This window comes from Myxine glutinosa, chromosome 2 (assembly GCF_964187855.1).
Source record: "Myxine glutinosa chromosome 2, kmMyxGlut1.1, whole genome shotgun sequence".
Taxonomy (NCBI): domain Eukaryota; kingdom Metazoa; phylum Chordata; class Myxini; order Myxiniformes; family Myxinidae; genus Myxine; species Myxine glutinosa.
This window is the reverse complement of record NC_136262.1, coordinates 59577948-59599185: the sequence shown is the minus strand read 5'-3', so window position 1 is coordinate 59599185 and position 21238 is coordinate 59577948. Positions and strand designations below refer to the sequence as shown.

The window sequence follows — 21238 nt, the reverse complement described above, 5'->3', positions numbered from 1 at the left end:
CGCTGGGTCAATAATTGGCATTCGGGGAGGCCCAAAAGTCTGTTAACCAAGATTGCCATGTTTATATTTTCAACAGTGTAATTATACATCAGCCAACACAAAGACAAAACTTGGCAAACTCCATTCATTTACAGCAAAATTGTAATGCACTCGTCAAGTCATTGCTTGAAAAACGCACAAAAAATAAAATTATTGAAATAATCAGATGCAGTTTATCTTGGGGAAACTAGCTTTAGGGCCTCCCTTCCCATGATACATTTCATTTTGGTAAGGAGAATGTGACAGATTGGTATGAATCTCACTTTCTTTGATGCAGCAATGTCAAAATGATTAATGTACATCGTGATAGTCACTGTAAAAAATGACTCCGAGTTACTGAACGGCTTCATAAGAGTGGGATTTGAAGCTGTGACCCAAATCTGTAGTTCTAATGGTGCTCGGTCTGACTGGCTGATGAAGTAGCGCATTTATAATAATTTTCTTGTTAGAATAGGTCATTTTCCATGATGCAAAGTAAAAAAGAGTCCTATCAAGATGAGGCCATTTAAGACCTCTTTGTTCATTAAATAATGTGCCACAAGGATAAGATATGATAGACTAGACGGATTTCTGAGAAATGTGAAAGTTAGGTGCATTTTTGGGTAAAAGTTGGGAAGCTCACTTTTTAACATAATTAGGGTATGCTGAATTCGATTAACCCGGTTCCCAAGCCGAATTTTGAGTTTTTGACCTTCTAATTAGCATAAACAAAATGGCCGCCAAATTGCCATTTTTGGACAATTTATTTGAACAAGCATTTATATATCATGTATATACATGCAGCTCTTTTACTTTAACTTCACAACTTTTACCCCAAAATGCACCTAGAAGCTTATACATGGCCTTTTTTCATAAATCCGTCTAGTCTATGAGGAACCAGAAATTGTTAAAGAGAAATGAACGGCAATCTTCTTTCGAGGAAAGATTAATTCACCTTGGAGGAAGGAGCACGTAGATTAATAACCAGGTTGCTGTGATATTCCAATCGTGCAAATGAAGTGGATAAAATCGATGTCAAACATCAGTGCATTAAGTGAGCAGGCTGAAGGAGAAAGATTGTGGGATGAAAATGAAGAGAATGGGAAGAGGATTTTGGATGGGATGGGTGGGATGGGAATGGGATGGGATGGGAAGAGGATTTTACGATTTAAGAGGATCTCCCCTCTCCATCCTTTTCTGTGAGTGCAGGACAGCGACATACTCACGTTCCAGGCTTCTGTGCATCGGTCATGGTGGCGAGAGCACGGGCCAGGTTGCCACACGCGCTCCGAGGTCTTGCCGGCAAGCCGCGCGACCCCTGGTGGCCTCGCCTACATTTCTGTGCCAGGCTGTTTGCTCGAATACCAGTACCTGGAAATTGGACACAGCAGCTTGCAGATTGTCCTATCGGTAAGTTTATCAAAGATAGTTTGATTTTCTTTGGAGCTCTCTGAAATGTCTGGAGAATCCTACTGGGACAGGCAGGGGCAGGGAGAAATACATATGGGGGAGAGGGGGGAGCCCAAATCGCCTTCGGTCAAGTATCCTGCGTCAGAGTGGAAACCTGTCCAAAGGGTTGCTTCTGACTTATAAACGTCTCTCGACCTCTTTGGTGTGTCCCAGAGCTCTGTAAAGAGTTTTGACCTCCAATTATAATTAATTATTAATCTGTTTGACCAACAGGGAAATTTCTCCTCCTTCGCAACGAGAACTTCACCTCCTCTTAGATATATCATCAACTTGTTACAACGTCCATTCTTAGCTGCGGGTTTTGGCAATGCACGTCGCAGTATGTGCTCTTGGAAAAGATGAAACTCCAGGCTTAGTACCGTTGAAAGGTAAAACAATATATTGGGCCATATCTTATGTCCTGAATCCCTGCTGTTGGGTTAGCGGCTAGGGTGCAGGCTTAGGATCCAAGGATCCTGGGTTCGAATCCCGGTCGATCGCTGAATTAACGCCAGGGGGGTTGACTCAGCCTGTCATACCTTCCGAGGTCGTGCTAATTGAGTACCAGTTCACTGGTAATTCCCTGTTTGTCGTTAAAGGCGGCAAAAAGGGTTGGCGTCAGGAAGGGCATCCGCCCGTAAAACATTGCTTCAAATAGGGGACCGAAAAACAACAACAACCACGGTTCCCGAAAAAGGCCAACCCCCGCTTTGCGGGGAAAAATGGCCTCTAAAGGTGGTTATTTATATTTTTTATCTTATGTCCTGAGCAGTCTGTGAGCAGGAGGAAAACCCAGTGCTTAGAATTGCCTTCATTGTGGCCTTTTCACTGTGAATCGCTGTCTATCATTCCGCCAGGAAAAAAAAATCCATCATCCTCAATGCTCTCTGTTGTTGTCAAGCTGATTCTTTGAATGCTTCCTAGTCCACGTATGTATTTGATTCCACGGTCATGCACTTTCCTGGTATTCTTCATTTGATGCTTTGTTTTGCAGCGAAGCACGTATCCACTTCAAAGGAGCGCCATTGATTCGCATTCTTGCGGAAAGAATTGGCATTTTCTCTCCCCGATGAGCCACGGCTATAATTATATTCGTAAACAAGAAACGAGGCAAGATTGCTGACTGCATTGGTCTCTCATCATTGATGAGTTATTGATTCCTTTTACGGATGCTGCAGATCTGCTGGTCTTGCTTTCGTCTTATCAATTCCGTACCCATCGATCTGTGTATATATTCACAGTGATAGCTTTTGCGCTTTATTTTTTGCACCGATGTAGGATAGGTTGTAATTTCTTACAGCAGATCCCTCTTCAAAATGCATATCTTTCAATGGAAACGTATAGTCATTGCTCGCCTCTGCGCTTGCCTGTTTTGGATTTGATTTCTGGTGGAATTGGATTTGACAGATTGGGCTGCACCGTGGAGCATGCCTTCCTTCGGAGGTGACTGCAAAGGCAGGTGGAGACTGTCTTGTCTGCACTGCCAGCATGTAAACATCCCTGAGTATTTCTCACGGTCATAAGGAATTGCTTTCCGCTGGTGGCTTGGAAAATTTCGAAATTCCCTTCATTGCTCGAAGTTATTTTATCCACCGTGTCCCGTTAAGACACTTCTGGGTGGATAACCCCCGCAGTGATCCGGCTGAACCCCTCCATTGACAGGCTTTCAAAGTGAAATCGCAGTGTATTCCTCATCTCTCTTCTCTTGTCCTTTTCCATGTGCAGTTTTCTTATTATCCTTACTAAATGCATCATCTGTTGGTTGAGAGTTCATCACGCTTTCTCGAAGGCATAAAACGTTTTCAATCTCCAAAGGCAAGAAATTTTGAAACCTTGTTTTTCTTCTTTCTATGTATCATTGTGGAGGATGTGAAAATACCCAGGTCGAAAATCCCATAGAAACCAATAGAGACCAGTTGGACATTTCTATGGCTCTCTATTGGAAATCACGCTCTATTGGTTTCTACAGGAAGCAGTAGTTTCCAATAGAAACCTAACTAGATTCAGTTGAAATCCATAGAAACCATTAGTTGCAACTGGTCTGAACCCCATAGAAACCAATAGGAACGTTTAAGTTCAACTGGTCCTGCAGAAACCTTTAGAGTTAACTGGTCTGAAAATCCATAGACCAACCAGAATACTTTAATTATATTTTGTTATAAACAATGTTCTTATGTTCTTTTTAAGATTTTCCATCAAGGAGCCAGATAGCTCAAATGGCAGGGCACTGGAATGGTTCACCAGAGGACCCAGTCTATGTATGTAGTTTTCCCATATATGTCAATTGATTTATTTTTACTCCTGTTCATTTATATATTGGTATTCTATTGGTCTCCTACTGGTCCCATTGACCTACTGTTTTTTTATTGGTATTTTATACTGCCCAGTATTTCACTTTCCTTATTGAAACCAGGACATCTTACTGGTCCAATTTCCAATGGGATTTTTATAGGATTTGTCCAATTGGATTTTCTATGGGAATTTTCAATCTGGGTAGGGGGGGGTGTAGGGTGCAGGGTGGTGGTGGGGCATGTGGTTTTCAACAGCATGGTACCTTCTGTAAGCTTATAGTTATCAATAACATCCTGATAATTTGGGTGTCACTCGGACTTACCTTATGATATCCATAATTGGACTATTTCAATCCGTCAGATTACATCCTTAATGTAAGATGAGTTCAGTAAACCCCCATTCTCCATCATACCATAATATCATAGGTACATCATATGTAAATGGTCATATAGGTCCATTTATTTTCTTTTAAGCAATGCAGTGAGCTGGCAGGATAGCCTAGAGCCCTAGATGTAAGTGCATTCTGAGATGTGTAGCCTGGGTTTGAGTCTCGGCCCAGCTATAACCTGTCATCCTAGTATTTCGCAGGCAGGGAGAGGCATCAGTGTGTGTGCCATAATTCGGATGGACGTTTAACTGGGCGTCTGGTGTACCAGTATTACTTTGTGGGCGCAAAATATCCCACTGTGTCCTTCGCGAAGACGAGGCGAGCTCACACCGGCACCCTGACCAAATTCCAAATTCCTGCTTTAATGTACAGGGGGGACTGCATCAGCCGCATAGCTGTGCCCTCAGCAAATGATGCTACCTGCAGCCATGTGCTGCATACAAAAGAAGAAAAAGAAGAAATATCGTTTTTCATTGTGGATGCAAAGCTCGGAATAGGGTCAGCACTTCAGCTTGTTTACAGGCGCTCTAATAAATCCAACCAAAACGGTTTGGGTTATTTTGGGGTCGCCAATAGAAATTAATGATTGTCCTTTTGTTAATAAATTTTTGAGCTCATCTGTGATCCTTCAATCACAAAAAAAATCAAAAAGGCTTTTGTTCGGAGATATCTCTCTTGGGAGCCGCAGACAGTATGTGCCCTGTGGTGGTGAGGTCACAGCGTTCGTCTCAAGTCTGAGAGCGATTTTGGGGTTCTTGTTTGGAGTCGATTTTTGAAATATGCACCCATTGGGTCAGACAGCTGCTGGACCACACCCACATCTGTCGCTTGACTCCACCAACAATAGCATGAAGACGAAATTACTCTACATGGCCACGATATTCGTTTTCTGGTGGGCCTACCACTTCATTTTCTGGTGGGCCTGCAGACCTTTGCTGATTATACACTGCCCAGGTTTGTTATGTCAGATTTCCATTGGCTTTGTTTGGGTCAAGTGTTATTCACAATGAGGGTCCCTGAAAAATCTAATCATATGTTGAATAATAGTAAGGTTTAATCAAGCACGTCAGAATGCACAGTACGTCAGAATGCACGGTAATCAAGCATTACATTACGTTACGTAATCATACGTTAAGTCACGCAAATTACCAAAAAAAAAAATAGCGTTATGTAATTTTTGAATGGCTACACATTGGGGTTAAGCAATCCTTGACTGTGTGACAAATCAGCTCGTTCTGATACAACTGTGGGGAGGGTGACATGGATAAGAGGTGTCGAGTTAATCTTTTAATAGCGCATTAAATTCACGTTTGTTTCCCAATTGCGCTGTTCATCCTTTAAGAGTCCTTTAGATGCGCATTTCCCAATAAGCTCATTCATGGATTTTGTTGCAGGTTCTGACCACAGTGCAGTCATTCTTGTTCAAAATGTAAAAGGACATAGGGATGATTTGCCATAAAGAATGTAAACAAGGTAGGGATGGTCACAAGAGATTATCATGTGAAACCATCCCCACGTCTTTCTTTGAATAATGCTTCCATAAGAATTTGACGTTTATTTGCATAGGTTTGGCATTTGACGAGGTTTGGCAAAATAAAAATTCTCATCCATTGACCTTGCACAACCGGCACGTGACCGGAAATTAAATGTCACATCGGGCATAAAAGTAGACATGCGCCAAGATGCAGGGTCAATTGGCCTGAGGAAACTCGTGAAACGCCGTCTTAGACCTGGTCTGCTCTTGCTTATCACGTACTAAAATACGCAATTTGTGACTGTCTGTCTGTCTGACTGTGATACGTTTGGTCGTTGCTTATCCAATCTTAACCATACTTGGCAAGGGGACAAAGGGTCACATGACCGAAGTTGTAGCGACATCATTTGCCCCCCTCCCCAAGGGTTTTTTTTTTTTCCACCTTGAGCAAAATCCATGTTAAGGCGTATAGATAGCCTATCGTGGCGTTTTTTCCAAGGCCGCTTCGAATAACAGAAGTAATAACAACACTAATGATAATAGCATAATATTAACATTACTACAAGACTGCAATATTAAAAATAATAATATCCCCTCTGCCCAAGGGGTTTTTCCTCCTTGGACAAATGCTGTGTTAACGTGTATAAATGACTTATTGTGGCGTTTCGTGGGGCACCCAAACCGGAAGTAAAAAATAAATTATAAACTACAAACTCGTATTTCACAGCCTTTCACTTACTCAACCTAGGCAGGTTGGTCATCTTTCTGTCTTTTACCGACTCCTCTCTGGCCTAGCTCCCCCAGCTCTGTCTGTGCTCTGTCCCCCAAATATTCCCACAGGTCGCACAAGATCTGCTTGCAACCCTCTTATGGTTAAACTGCCAAAATCAAGACTCTCTATTCACTTCCACTCTTTCATTCCTCTTTTCTCCCGCCTCTAGAACAAACTCCCTGACTCCCTTCAATCCCACTCCTCCCTCCAGGTCCTCAAAACAGCTTTTCATCACCATCTCTTATCTACCCCCCATCCAAAACCTTGATCTTTTCTACCCCCGTTAATTCACCCCAGATCCATTTTCTTTGATATACCGACTTCTTTACTGGAAGTCCTAGCAGTGTCCATGTGTTTTATACCTCCCCCACCCCCCACCCCCTTTTCCCATGCCTTATCCACCCAAGCCCCCTCCCTTCCACAGATCTACTGATGTCCCTGTTCTCTACTGTTATACTTGTGTGCTTCTCTCTCACTCGCCATCTTGTCTGCCGCTCCCTTTATCTTATGTTTTATGTGTCAGTTTGTTTTTTTGTGATTAATGTTAGCTCTTACACGACCCTCGATCTTGTATACAAAAAGAAAAAGAAAAATCCCTGCTCAATTGCCATTCTTTCAAAAGGCAACTAACAGGGTTGGTGGCAGGAAGGGCATCCGGATGTAAAACATTGCTTCAAAAAGGGGACCAAGGTGCCCAAAAAAAAAGGCCAACCCCTGCTTTGCGGGGGGAAATGGCCTCTAAAGGTGGTTTTTTTTTTTTTTTTTGCTCAATTGCCATTCTTTCATTGGTTCGACATAGTGTGTAAAGATTACATAGACAGGAAGTTCTGCCCCACTGATTGGCTCCGCTGGTTTAGCCAACGTCCAATCCATGGTTTCACTCGGCCGTAATAAGTTGAGCGTACAGTCTCCAATTGGGATTCACCAAACCACCGGTAAGGTAACGCATTAGTAAAGGAATGAGAACCCAGCTTATATTGGTGGTTTCAATCAGCGTCCATGGTTGACTAGCAACCCACCAGATTGTGGAGTTATCCGTGCCCGGTGGTGGCCTCGGGTCCGGAGATTGGGGAGTGGCTGCAAGATATCAATTTAAGGTTATTTATTTATTTATTTATTTATTTTGGTGCGATTCGTGAGCAATGTCTGTCGGCATGCCAAATCACAGCTTCATACAATACCCATAAGGTACAAAACATTAATATCAGTCAGTCACCCGGTTAGTTTAAAAAAAAAAGTTTTATATATATACAGTATATACAATACTAGCGGGGTCACCCGTAGGAATCCCACGGGCATGGATGTGTGTGACATTTCGACATATTGAGTTAGATGCTGCACCTGCACATTCAGTTATATTAAATGGTTACTGGCAATTGATCACATCCACAAATGATGTAATCCACACAATTTATGTACTTTACATAACGTTAATAGGAATACATGCCCGTGTAGATGGGAAATACAGTTTGTTTGAAATAAATCACAAATATCAGAAGAAAGTTTTTAAAATTTAGAACTATTCTCACTCAGAGTTAAACATCACCGTAATATTATGCGGTTGCTTCAACGTTTTCGGTGAATTATATGTCATTCCCATCTACACGGGCATGTATTCCTATTAACGTTATGTAAAGTACATAAATTGTGTGGATTACATCATTTGTGGATGTGATCAATTGCCAGTAACCATTTTATAAAACTGAATGTGCAGGTGCAGCATCGAACTCAATATGTCGAAATGTCACACACATCCATGCCCGTGGGAATCCCGTGTGTGACGAATTTTAAATATATGTCGACTGTTATTTTAGGCGGTGTATTTTCGTTTGTCATCATGGCGCGATTTTAAAATATATATCTCTGCATTTTCCTCTCCAATACCTCCTCACACTTTACACACACACCGGCCCATGTTTACATATACACACACAAACACACATATACACCCACACACATATACACATACACACACGTACATCGACACACATGCACACACACACACACACACACACACACACACACACACACACACACACACACACACACACACACACGTACAGACACATATACACATATGCAAATATGTATACACATATGTATCCACATATACACATATATGCACATTATACACATATACACACACACACACACACACACACACACACACACACACACACACACACACACATATACACATACACAAAAACACACACACACACACACACACACACACACACACACACACACACACACACACACACACACACACACACACACGTACAGACACATATATACACACACATATATATACACATACACACACACACAGACATATATATATACACATACAACAACAACATGCATTTTAAGGCCATTTTCCCTGCTAGAGCAGGGGTTAGCCTACATACACATACACACACATACACACACCCACACACACACACACACATATATGCACGCACACACACACACACACACACACACACACACACACACACACACACACGTACACACACACACGTACACATGTCCCACATGTATATATCCCACATGTATATATCCCACATCCCACATGTATATTATACATGTTTAAAGTGTACGTGCCCTTCCCCCCTCCCCCGCCCGGCACGCTGGGTACTTCTGCTGGTAACTAATAAAATAAAAACGAAGAAATATCTCTCGGTAATTTCATGAAACTCGGTGGAATTGGATGAAATTCCTGGAATCTCAATGGAATACTGCTCTCCCCTCTGGGCTGGTGCTCCTGCCTCACACCTAGCTCGTCTTCACGCTGTTGAAAGCAAAGCATTCAGAATCATTGGAATCTCCCGCGATGAAGCTAACTCCAAGGGCCTCTCACTCACTCACCGCAGACAGGTTGGTGGTCTTTCCGTCTTCTACCGACTCCTTTCTGGCCTTGCCCCCCCAGCTCTCTCTGGGCTCTGTCCCGCAAATATTCCTACAGGTCGCACAAGATCTGCCTGCAACCCTCTTATGGTTAAACTGCCAAAATCAAGACTCTCTGCTCACCTTCACTCCTTCATTCCTCTTTTCTCTCGCCTCTGGAACAAACTCCCTCACTCTCTTCAATCCCACTCCACCCTCCAGGTCTTTAAAACAGCTGTTCACCACCATCTCTTATCTTCCCCCATCCAAAACCTTGATCTTTTCTATCCCCGATAATTTCACCCCAATTCCACTTTTTAAAATACCAACTTCTGTCCTGGAAGTCCTTGGTGTCCTTGTGTTTTATACTTCTCCCACCCCCCCCCCCCTTCCCACGCCTCCTCCCCCCAAGCCCTCTCCCTCCCACACATCTCCCTGCTCTTAAATGTTGTGTGCTCTCAAGTGTTTGTGTGCTTCCCATTCTCTTGTCTTCCGCTCCCTCTTTTTATATATTTTGTTTGTCTGGTTGATTTGTTTGTGAAGTAAATGTCAGCTCTTTCACGAGCCTCGATTCAGTATACAAAAAAAATAAAAAATAAAAAAATAAAATTCGCTCGGTGAATTCACTCGGTTTATTCGGTTCGGCTCGGTTCACTCGGTTTAAAGAAAAAGCGATAATGTCGACATGTTGCCGTCTGTGCCATGTTGGGCGGTGTATGATACTTGTTGGCGGTGTTGGGCGGTGATATGGTGTATTTTTAAAAATATATCTGCGTTTTCCCGTGTTGCTGACACCGAGTCTAAAACCATCAATAAAAATGAAATCAGATGGTGAGTTAGATTTAGTGGGGCGGCTTAGCCCAAAAAGAATTGTGCATTTTGTGATACAAGCACCAAATCTGGCACAAATGTACATTAATATGTTGCGAACATTTTCAGATATTGGGCCACTTGAAATTCCGTAATTTTTTTTTTCAAATTTTTTCAAATTTCGTAATTTCAAATTTTTCGGGTGACACCGTCACAATTTCGGTCTTCGAGGCCGGCCGATAGGCAAAGTGTGACCGGAAGGGACGAGGTTCTCCTGACCACGTGGCCCTCGATCTGGGAAGCGAGAGGCGTTCCGTTCCATTAGTGGACGCGCCCCTCACGCCCGACTTTTGGGCGGCCCCGGCAGGCCGTTTGTTTTGACGTTCCGTGACAGGCCCCGCACCCCCACCTCCGGGCCGACCGGAAGCTTGTGCTGAGTACATCATACCTGAACAACTCAGTGAGGCAGAACACAGCAGTGCACACCAGGGTGACCCCTTCAGTGCATAAACCAATTAACCTGTCCACTGCAGGGCATATAGAAATGAAGTTATTTTCTGCATATAATAATAATATAAGTTCAGTTCTATATAACAATTTCTGTTATCACCACTACCACTACAACTACCACTACTACAAGCTTTGTCTGGAATTTTGTGGACTAACAGACAAACAGACATACAGACAAGCTGGGATCAAAACATTACCTCCTTCCACCATTGAGTGTAGAGGTAAACATCATGGAAATTATATCATGCCCTACATTTAATTCATGCTTACCCGTGTATTTGCTTCACTGGTTCACAAGGTCTTTTGCATACATGTAATTCAGACTCTCGTCTTCATTGCTGACCACACAATGTTCGCAACATATTAATGTACATTTGTGCCAAATTTGGTGCTTGTATCACAAAATGCACATTTCTTTTGAATATTTGGGCTAAGCCGCCCCACTATATCGGCCGGCCTCGAAGACCGAAATTGTGACGGTGTCACCCGAAAAATTTGAAATTACGAAATTTGAAAAAATCTGAAAAAAAAAATTACGGAATTTCAAGTGGCCCAATATCTGAAAATGTTCGCAACATATTAATGTACATTTGTGCCAAATTTGGTGCTTGTATCACAAAATGCACAACAGGTTTGCTATGCTGCTACACTAATTGGAGATAAAGGTGTGAGAGAGACTCAAGATCCGGAGAATCGGATCGGATTTTCTTCCCGTTTTTTTTCAACCGAGTCTAAAACTATGTTAGCGACTGCGAAAAATGAAATGATATATCGAATTAGAATTGAAATAAATCTGTGTGAGAGAGAAAGACAGCACGGGCCTAACTAAACAGGCCTCAAAGCTATTCGAGAAGGAGGAGTGGGTGGAGCTACTCTGCAAACCGAATAAGCCACACCCCGGACAGACGTCCAACAGACAAAATCATCTACGCCTATTATGATATATATATATATATATTTTTTTTTTTTAAATATACATACATATATATATATATATATATATATATATATATATATATATATATATATATATATATATATATATATACATACATACATACATACACACACACAGACTTGGCATTTAATATGGAATATTTTTTTTGTGGGGGTGAACTTACTTTTCAAGATGTCTTAGAACCAAAGGTTCATTGGAATTATGTTGAAATTATTCTAGATTTTGTTAATGTGACCTTCAAAAGAAACAAAAACCACATTTGACATTTCGAAACAAATAAATTGATGCTTGAAAGTGATGTAAACTGATATCGAACTCAATTCATGGACAGTACTGTGTTAAACTTCTGTACGTTTTCCAGAAGTATCTCTTTGTTTTGCACATTAGCCAAATATTTTTTTAACAAAAACAAAAGTTAAATTACGACTGCGATTATGGACAGTAAAATTACAGTTCAGTACTTCGTGTAACCCCCACGAGCATTCAGGAGAGCACGTACATGTTGAGGCATGCTGTTCACGAGATTTGCCAAGGTTTGGACAGGATAATCGCTTGCCATGCAGTGACAATAGCCTGCTTCAATTCATGCACAGATGTCGGCTGCTGGTCCAAGTGGTCGATTTGACGCGTTAATTCTGCCCACAAGTTCTCTATCGGATTCATATCCGGGGACATGGCAGGCCACTCCATATGCTCTACACCACGGTCAGCAAGAAAGTGTTGGATCATGCGAGCACGATGAGGCCGTGCATTGTCATCTTGGAAGACAAAGTTTCCTCGAAAGGCTGCACGAGCAAATGGAAGCAATGTTTCTTCCAGAATGGCCCTGTACCTGAACTGGTTCAGGTTTCCATTCAGAACAACCAGGTCAGTTTTGCCCCCTGCATGAAAAGCAGCCCAAACGGTCACCCCACCACCTCCAGCTTGGACTCTTGGCACTATACAATCTTTGTTGTAGGCTTCATGCACTTGTCTGCGCACTCGGACGCGGCCATCTTGACGATAGACCAGAAATCTAGACTCGTCACTGAAGATCACGTGATTCCAGTGTCCTGGCTGCCACTGACGGTGCTCTCTGGCCCACTGCAATCGGCGCTGGTGGTGTTGTCTGGTCAGGCGTGGCTTTCTCATGGGACGCCTGGCACGATAGCCTGCTTGAACCAGTCGTTGGTTGACTAGCCTTCTGGATACAGGCACATTTGTCAGTTGCTGCCACTCAGCCCTAAGCCGATTAGCTGACTTGGTACGGCCATTGCGGACTAACCGGTGCAGCTGGCGATCATCCCTCCTTGTGGTTCTGCGAGGACGTCCTGGCCTCGGTATTGGAGTAGGGACACCCCTCTGAGCATTTCGTTTCAGGATCTTTGACACCTGACCTTGAGTGATGCCATACTGCCGAGCAATAGCACGCTGTTTCATGCCGTAATTTCGTAAAGCCACCACTCCATGACAGACAGCATTGTCGAGTTGACGGACCATCTCCAGAGGAAGTGGCAATAACTTTTGGAGACGTGCAGCAGTTGTTTTCCACTAATACAGAACGCAACAACCCTTGTATGCCCGACTGTGAAGCCAATCGTCAAATGCACCTGTCCGTACATTTTGCCACGCCACCTGTGATATAATCCTGTTGTTGACTTCTTGCTGCGACAGACAATCAGTGGCATGGTTCTTTTAACAAATAAATCACCAAAGTGTAAAAGAAACTCACCAGATTGATATACTGAGTTCAGAAATTAAACCCAAGTCAAGAAAAAATATATATTCCATATTAAATGCGAAGTCTGTATATATATATACATATATATATATATATATATATATATATATATATATATATATATATATATATATATATATATATATATATGTATGTATATATATATATATATATATATGTATGTATGTATATATATATATATATATATATATATGTATATACTGTATATATATATATATATATATATATATATATATATATATATATATATATATATATATATAACCCTTTCCTTCGACAAATACACTAAACAGATCACAAAGTCAGCCTTCTTTCACCTGAAAAACATTGCCCGTCTCCGCTCATCCCTCTCCTCCACGGCTGCAGAAACCCTCATCCACGCCTTCATCACCTCCCGTCTGGACTACTGCAATAGCCTCCTCTATGGTTCACCCTCAAAAATCACCAATAAACTCCAATACATTCAGAACTCCGCTGCCCGTCTACTCACTCATTCCCGGACCCGTGACCACATCACCCCCGTCCTTTACAAGCTTCACTGGCTCCCCATCCCCCAGAGAATCCAGTACAAAATCCTCCTCTTGACATACAAAGCCCTCCATAACCTGGCCCCATCCTACCTGGCTGACCTCCTCTCCAGACACACTCCCACCCGCAACCTCCGCTCTGCTGGTACCAACCTCCTGACCCCCTCCATCCGGACCAAATTCAGATCCTGGGGGGACAGGGCCTTCTCCATCGCTGCTCCCACCCTCTGGAACTCACTACCTCACACCATCAGAGACTCCTCCTCACTCACCACATTCAAAACATCACTAAAGACCCACCTGTTCAACGCTGCATTCAACATTCAACCCACAGCATTTAACCCCTGACTATCTCTTCTCCTTCTCCCTCCTTTTGCTTTAAATATTTCCCTATTGATTCTTGTCTTGTCTTTTTGATTCTTGTCTTATATATATGCCGTATATCGCTGCTGTTTGTTTTCTTGATTCTTGTCTTTTTGCAATTGTTGTTTTCATGTATTGTTATGCATTATGTTTTCCACTCTGTCAAAGCGCCTTTGGGCTTCTGGAAAAGCGCTATACAAAATAAATGAATTATTATTATTATTATATATATATATATATATATATATATATATATATATATATATATATATATATATATATATATATATATATATATATTGTTGCGAATATGGAATTTGGCCTCCATATCCGCTTGTAAATATTCCCCTATTTTCTCCAATACTCCCCAACTTTTCCCAGTCCCCCATTCCCTAGTCCCATTGCATGTAAATAACAATCAGTAGAGCCGACCTGCCCCTTATTCCCCCATTAAATGTCGTGCCCAGGTCCACCGCACCACACGTAGACAACTTTCGGACATCTTCCTAGTTATTCTTAATCTATGTCAGTTAAGGCCTCGTTTCCATTAATTATGACTCTTCGTTGCACCAGAATGTGATTATATGGCATCAGTAGTGAGTTTAGGACCTTTCCCATACCTCCTCCCATCTTCTTCCCCAAACAACAACAATAACAACAACTACAACAACAATTACAACAACAACAGAGGAGATGGCGGCGGAGCGGGGGAGGATGCGTCCTCACACCGGCTCGATTAGCTCCAGACCATGCGCTCCACGGGGTTACCCCGAAGGGGCTGGCTGTCAGCTCCTCGTCAGGGGCGGAGCCAGTAACCCCCCCCGCACGCACCCAATGAGAAGCAACGTGCCGATTCCACGAGGCGGAGCTAACGAGCCGAGGGCGTGTCACTCCCCGCCGGATATACGCAGCCGCTTGCCGGACGTGACGTCAGATGCGCCTCAGCTTGGAGAGAGAAGCCACCGCCACCCCCAGCGCGACGATACCTCCCCGCATCTTTGGACCGAACTGGACCGTACGTGATCCTGCCCTGAGCCCAGGTGCACCTGGAGCGATCGCTACCCGCTTTCGTTGCAATCAAACCCCCGTGTGAGTGAGCCTTGTCCCGTTTATTTGTCGTCTGTTGGGGTTAATATAAGCGTGTTTAAGTGCCCACCTTCCTATGTTTCCCTCTTGTCCCTGTAATCTAAACCTTCCGCATTATTGTAATAACAACCTTTGAGAACCGTATCCCTGGTGTCGTGTCGTATTAATTCCAGCCGTGTGTCTTCTTTTTCCTTCATTGGTCTAGCATAGCGCTATTAGTCAACGTTCGGGCACAATCGGGTAACTTGTGCAGACGTGGTCATACCATAAAACCGCTCGGGAAATAACATCCAAGCCACGTCTGTAACAATTGGTAGTCAGGAGATGGGATTCGAACCTGGGACTAAATTTATTTAGCCCAAATTTTGGACACCAATTGTGTTAGTACGGTAACAATTGGTGTCGAGGAGTGGAATTCGAACCCGGGACTAAATTAGTTAGGCCCAAAATTTTGGGAGGGAAAATCGATTCGGAGCGCGTTTCCCGCGCGAAATTATAACGGCGAAATTTCAATTTGTTTTACGAAAATAAAAAATAAAAACCGAATTTTGAAAGTCGCGCTATGGCGGATCAAGACAGCTGGGGTCCGGTAAAGGAGAGTGAGGTAGGGTCGATCCAGGACCAAAATGAGGGACAGGAGGAGAGCGAAGCAGTGAGGGCGGCAGGTTCGCAAAATAGCGCCGTCACGCACGAAGAAGCGGGCGCGCAAAATGGCGCCTCGCTGGTCACCGTGCCCGCGACCGAAGTAGCGCCGCTGGGAAGATTGGAACTTTTTTTTATACAAATGACGGCCCTTATGGAAAAGAATAGTGAGCGATTGGAAAACCAAATGGGGGTAATGGGAAACCAAATGGGGGTAATGAGGGACGAAGCGAGGGGTACCAGTGAGAAGTTAGACAATAATTTTGAGGAGTTAGACAAGAAAATTGGGAAGTTAGACAATAATTTTGAGGAGTTAGACAACGGGATAAAAGAAGTAAAGAATGGGTTAACGGGGGTAGAAAACAGAATGGCCGCTCAAGAGAATCAGATAGAGGGAGTGAAACATGGGTTAACGGGGGTAGAAAACAGAATGGCCGCTCAAGAGAATCAAATGGAAGGGATGCAAAAAGGGTTAGAGGGGTTAGAAAACACCATGGAAGGCAAATTGAGGGACATGAGGGACCAAGCGGAAAGGGAAGTTAACCAAATGGGGCAGCAGATAGAGGGGGTCAGAATGGGGGTAGAAGCCAAACTGGATGCTCACAGGGAGGAAATGGAGCAGATGAGGGTGGCATCTGGGCAGGAGATGCAAGTGATGGGAGAAGAGATCAGAAGAGGAGTGAGTGAGGAGGTCGGAGGAGTGCGCGAGGAGGTGAGGCACTGTGAGGAGCACATGGAAAAGGAGGTGAGAAAGGGGACTGTAAAATTACAAGGGGGCATAGAGGACCTGACGCAGGAGGTGGAGCAGCTGACGGTGGGACAGACGGAGTTAGTGGAGCAGGTTCAAAGGAACACTGCGGTATTAGGAGGTTTAAAAGCGACACAAAACGACATAAAAAACGACTTGATAGCGACGAAGAGGGAATGTCAGATGGTACGTGAGGGACTGACAACGAGGTTGGACGAGGTGATAGAGGTAATGGAGACGAAGGACCGGCAGGTGAGGACGCACCTGGAAACGGTCAAGGTAGCCTTGGAGGACGAGCTTGAGGAGACGTACCGGGGAATAAAAGAGGTGAAACACAAATTAGAAGAAGTGGAAGAAGGGATGAGTGAAATTAAGAAGCGACGGAGAGGGGATAAGAAAGAGATAAAAGAGGAGATAAAAGAATTGGTCCAAAGTCTGTGTTTGGATCGTGATGATGTGCTCATTAACCGGATGAGGGATTCGCAGGTGATGGAGGAGAAGCGAAGAGGAAGAGGACCCGGTGTAAGTGGTGACCAATATGGTCGTGCGTATGATGCGCCAGGGGATTTAAAAAGCTTGGGGATTGGTTTGGATCCGGGTGTTCGTGAAAGGCCGTTGGTGAGGTGTGCGACAGGTCAGGTGTACGAAAAAAGAGGTGTGCGAGAATGTCCGACCATGGGGTGTGTGAGGAAAAAGTGCACGCCGAGGAGTGAGTGTGCTGGCGAGAGTGAGTCGGTCGTAGCGCGTGTGCGAGGGAGCACATGGAAGCGTGGTGTGGTGAGTGTTACAGAGGGTGTGACGGGAGAGTGTGCGCAAGAGTGTGCGCGAGAAAGGTGTGTGACGGACAGGTGCATGAGGAAAGAGTGCGCTGTCAGAAGTAAGGAAGAGTGTCCACCTGTGGTGAGTGTTACAGAGGGTGTAACGGGAGAGTGTGCGCGAGAAAGGGGTGTGACGGACAGGTGCATGGGGAAAGAGTGTGCTGTCAAGAGTAAGGGTGAGTGCGTTGTCACGAGTGGAGGTGAAAGTAGTGAGAGTGACATGGAGCGTGAGTTAGTTGTGACAGGTGAGCGAGGATGTACACCTGGGATGGAAGGATGCACACCTGGAATGGTAGAGCGTGAGTGGGAATGCACGCTGGAGTTGGTGGTGAGGCACGTGGTTGGGTGTGCGAATGAGAGCACACCTGTGATTGTCACAGAGGAGGTGACCGAGGAGGGGGCGCGAAGCGGTGTATTGGTGAGGTGTGCGAGCAACGAATGTGTGCCAAAGTGTTCGGTGGTCAGGTGTGTGACCAAGGCTGTGAGTGGAATGAGTGTACCTGGGTGTGTAAGGAAAGGTACGAGGAGCATGGGCACGGCTGGATGTGTGAGCAAGGAACGGGCTGCGGGGTGTAAGCGTCCAGGTGAAGCATCGACGTTAGACGGGATAGAGTTTAGAACGACTTATAGCCGAAGCAGGCCCTCGGTGCGTGCCGGGCCTCGCTTTGAACGGCCGCGTCCAGGCTCCACTAGGCGGAGCTGGCAGCCCGATAGAAAGGGTCGTCATGGCGACCACGTTTTGTTGAGACGTGCCGGCAGGTCGAGATCGGGACATTGGATGGCTCCACGCCGAGGTGATGCATGGGATCTCGGCCCGGGTAAGCCCCCGTCCCTGCACCGAGTGCCGGACGCATCCAGCCGCAGGCACAAAACAACCAGCATCCATTGCTTGGCTTTACGAAGCCGGGCTTTGGACAGGAATTGGCGCACCGAGAGGCAGTAATAAGTAGACGGGTAATGGTGATAGTGATAGTAGTGATTTGATACAAAATTTAGAAAAGTGAATAGAATTGGCAGTAAATAGAAAATTTTTAATTTGTTGAAATTTGATGTGCAAAATTGGTAGTGAGAGACCCCCGATGTGGTGGGATGGCAAATCCACCATCCTTCCCATGTGGGGCAAAGGAGCACTAGATTATGGGGTGTATGGCAGTGAAAACTAGCCCGGGTGGGTTAGGATATGGTGTGTAGGGATCTAGCGAAGATTGACATTAGGTAACGTTAAGATTAGTTAGTGACTGATACCTGTAGTGGGGACGCAGGTAGATTAGTGTGGATGATAATGACGTGGGAGCGCAATAGTTTAAAGGGACGACTGGGAAGCGCAAGTTTCAGAAGGGAGTAGTTAGCTGAGATGATGCTGTGTGTGAGAGAATTGAACAGGTGTGATTGCACAGGTGTGCAACTGGACAGGTGTGTGGAGCAGTGTGTGAGTAGTGAGTGTGTGGATCAGCGCGAATGCGCTTGGGGAGAGAAGGGTGCAGGTGGCACCAGGTGTGAGAGCACAGGTGTGCAAGTACAGGTGTGTGGAGAGAGTTGGAGTGAGTGGTACGGAGTGGTGTGCATGGTGCGAAGGTGTGGATGGGGGAAGAGTGGACCCCCATCACGGATACCCGGGGCGGGTAGTGTAAGTGTTAGGTAGAGGGTACAGGTAAATTGTGGTTGGATATTGGCATTTGTGGTGCGGTTGCAGAATGGTGTTGTGGATGGGTGCATTAGTGTTGTGGAAATGGCTGGGCGTGTAGCCTGTTAGTGTGTGTAGTTGGTTGGGCACTCCACCACTGTGAGGATGTCGGCCAGGTGAGGCCGCAGGTGGGCTCTGGGAGCCGGTAGAGTTGTGGATGGGGCCCGAGGATCCGGAGGATGGACCCGGGTAGCCCAGTGCCAGAGAGGGCACCGAGTGGGGAGAGTGCCAGAGGGCCTTCCCCAGGTAGTTAGGTTAGGGCAAGGAGCAGGTAAGCTCGGAGGCAACTGCAGTGGTGGAGGTGTGCAGGTGGGTAGACCCACTGGGAGAGGTACACGCCGCAGCCCAGAAATTGTGCGAGGGCACCGGGAGATGAATCGGGGGAGTGAGACCCCAAATTGAAGAGCACCACAGTTTGGCCAATGGGAATTGGTTTTTAGAACCCATAGTGTAAGAGGGCCAATGGTTTGGCCGGAGAAAGACCCCGGGTAGTGTAAAGTTGTTAAAGTCATTTAGGAAATAGTTAGGATTGATGAACCTGTCGCACCATACGCAGCCACTTACCTGTGGTGATGATGATGACTCCACACCTGTGTTTTCTTTGTTTTGTTGCAGGAGATGAATCGCTGTGTGGATTTGTGAGACGCATCACGACGTGGATGAGACATTGGGGTGATTCCATCTCTCCCTCCCTAGGAGGGACTGATGATGAATTGGTAATGGCAAATTATGATGTTGAGTTGGAGATGGCAAATTTTGATGAGAGTTGAAAATGGCAAATTTGATTGGTTAGGAGGGAGAGAAGACGAATTTGGTTTATGGGAGGAACGGGGAAGACAGTAGGGATGTTTGTTGATTTGTAAAGTAGATGTTTATGGGTAGTGTTGTGTTTTGTGGATACAGTAAGGGGTAAGGGAGGGGCCATGTAGGTTACCTGGTGGGGGGGGGGGCGTACGATAGGAACGTACCTGTCTCACCTGGTTCCCATGTGCCCCCAGTGTGCATTACCTTATATTGCGTGCACTTTTGCGCCCTTACCACCTTACTCACTTGTTTCTTCTTTTGTCTCCCACCTCCGAGGATCTGGCTTTGGGGTAGAGAGAGAGGAGAGAGAGGTGCTGGCTGCGCAGTTGTGGGCCTGCACTTTCGCTGTTTGCTGCCGGGATCGATACACCATATGGACCGCAATGTTTGTGGCCACCCACAATGGACCGCAGTTCGTTTGCGGCCAAGCACCACCCGGGGATGGACCTATGGGTCAACGTGGCACCTATGCCATACAGGTGAACCACTTTTAGTTAACACCAAGTGCACCACAAGAAGAGCAAGAGACACCTGCAGGGTTAGGGGTTGTCGAATTTATTTTTATTCCAATGAACAATGGTGACTGCACCGATTGGTGGTGGGGTGGTGCTTTTGATGCTGGGAAAGGGTGCTCTGCACGTTATTAAAGGCCGTCGGCCACAGAGCACTCGTGGGTTGGTGTATCGATGTTGGCAAGCGCGCTCTCTCTATGCATAACATCTGCATGTGTTCCTCCAAAAACAGGTCCTGGATCGTAGTGTAAATAGCAGCGTAGTCTTGTAAATAATGCTCCCTACCGGCTGTATGTTTAGTTTGAGAATTCTTTCCGGATTCCGTTATCCTGTGGGTGTGTTTCTGTGAGGAGAAGGGTGCAACGTCGCAGGGGGACATATTTACTCATTTGTGAATATCTGTAAAACTGTCGCACTCAGGGTAGAGTTAATAGTAGAGGGAACTACATTGCGTGCCACACTAAAGTAGGTAAAAATTTATCGGGTCGGGACGCCCCGAGGGTAGAGAAGGGTGCAATGTTGCGAATATGGAATTTGGCCTCCATATCCGCTTGTAAATATTCCCCTATTTTCTCCAATACTCCCCAACTTTTCCCAGTCCCCCATTCCCTAGTCCCATTGCATGTAAATAACAATCAGTAGAGCCGACCTTCCCCTTATTCCCCCATTAAATGTCGTGCCCAGGTCCACCGCACCACACGTAGACAACTTTCGGACATCTTCCTAGTTATTCTTAATCTATGTCAGTTAAGG

At 45.0% G+C, this 21238-nt stretch overlaps 2 protein-coding genes across 5 annotated transcripts in view; both read left to right on the top strand.

The window, feature by feature from the left end:
* Positions 1–21238, top strand: part of LOC137421760 (sodium/potassium-transporting ATPase subunit beta-1-interacting protein 2) — a 297307-nt gene that overhangs the window by 210158 nt on the left and 65911 nt on the right. For both annotated transcript variants that reach the window (XM_068108120.2, XM_068108121.2), the window contains exon 4: positions 1228–1428. In XM_068108120.2, the coding sequence (XP_067964221.1) occupies positions 1228–1428 (201 nt within the window). The remainder of the gene's footprint in view (positions 1–1227; positions 1429–21238) is intronic.
* LOC137421765 (tumor protein D52) overlaps positions 20322–21238 on the top strand; it is a 259164-nt gene continuing 258247 nt past the window's right edge. The window contains exon 1 of one of the 3 annotated variants that reach the window (XM_078773324.1): positions 20322–20452. In XM_078773324.1, the coding sequence (XP_078629450.1) occupies positions 20347–20452 (106 nt within the window). In that variant the 5' untranslated portion in view covers positions 20322–20346. The remainder of the gene's footprint in view (positions 20453–21238) is intronic. The other 2 variants (XM_078773326.1, XM_078773325.1) reach the window with 2 other exon arrangements.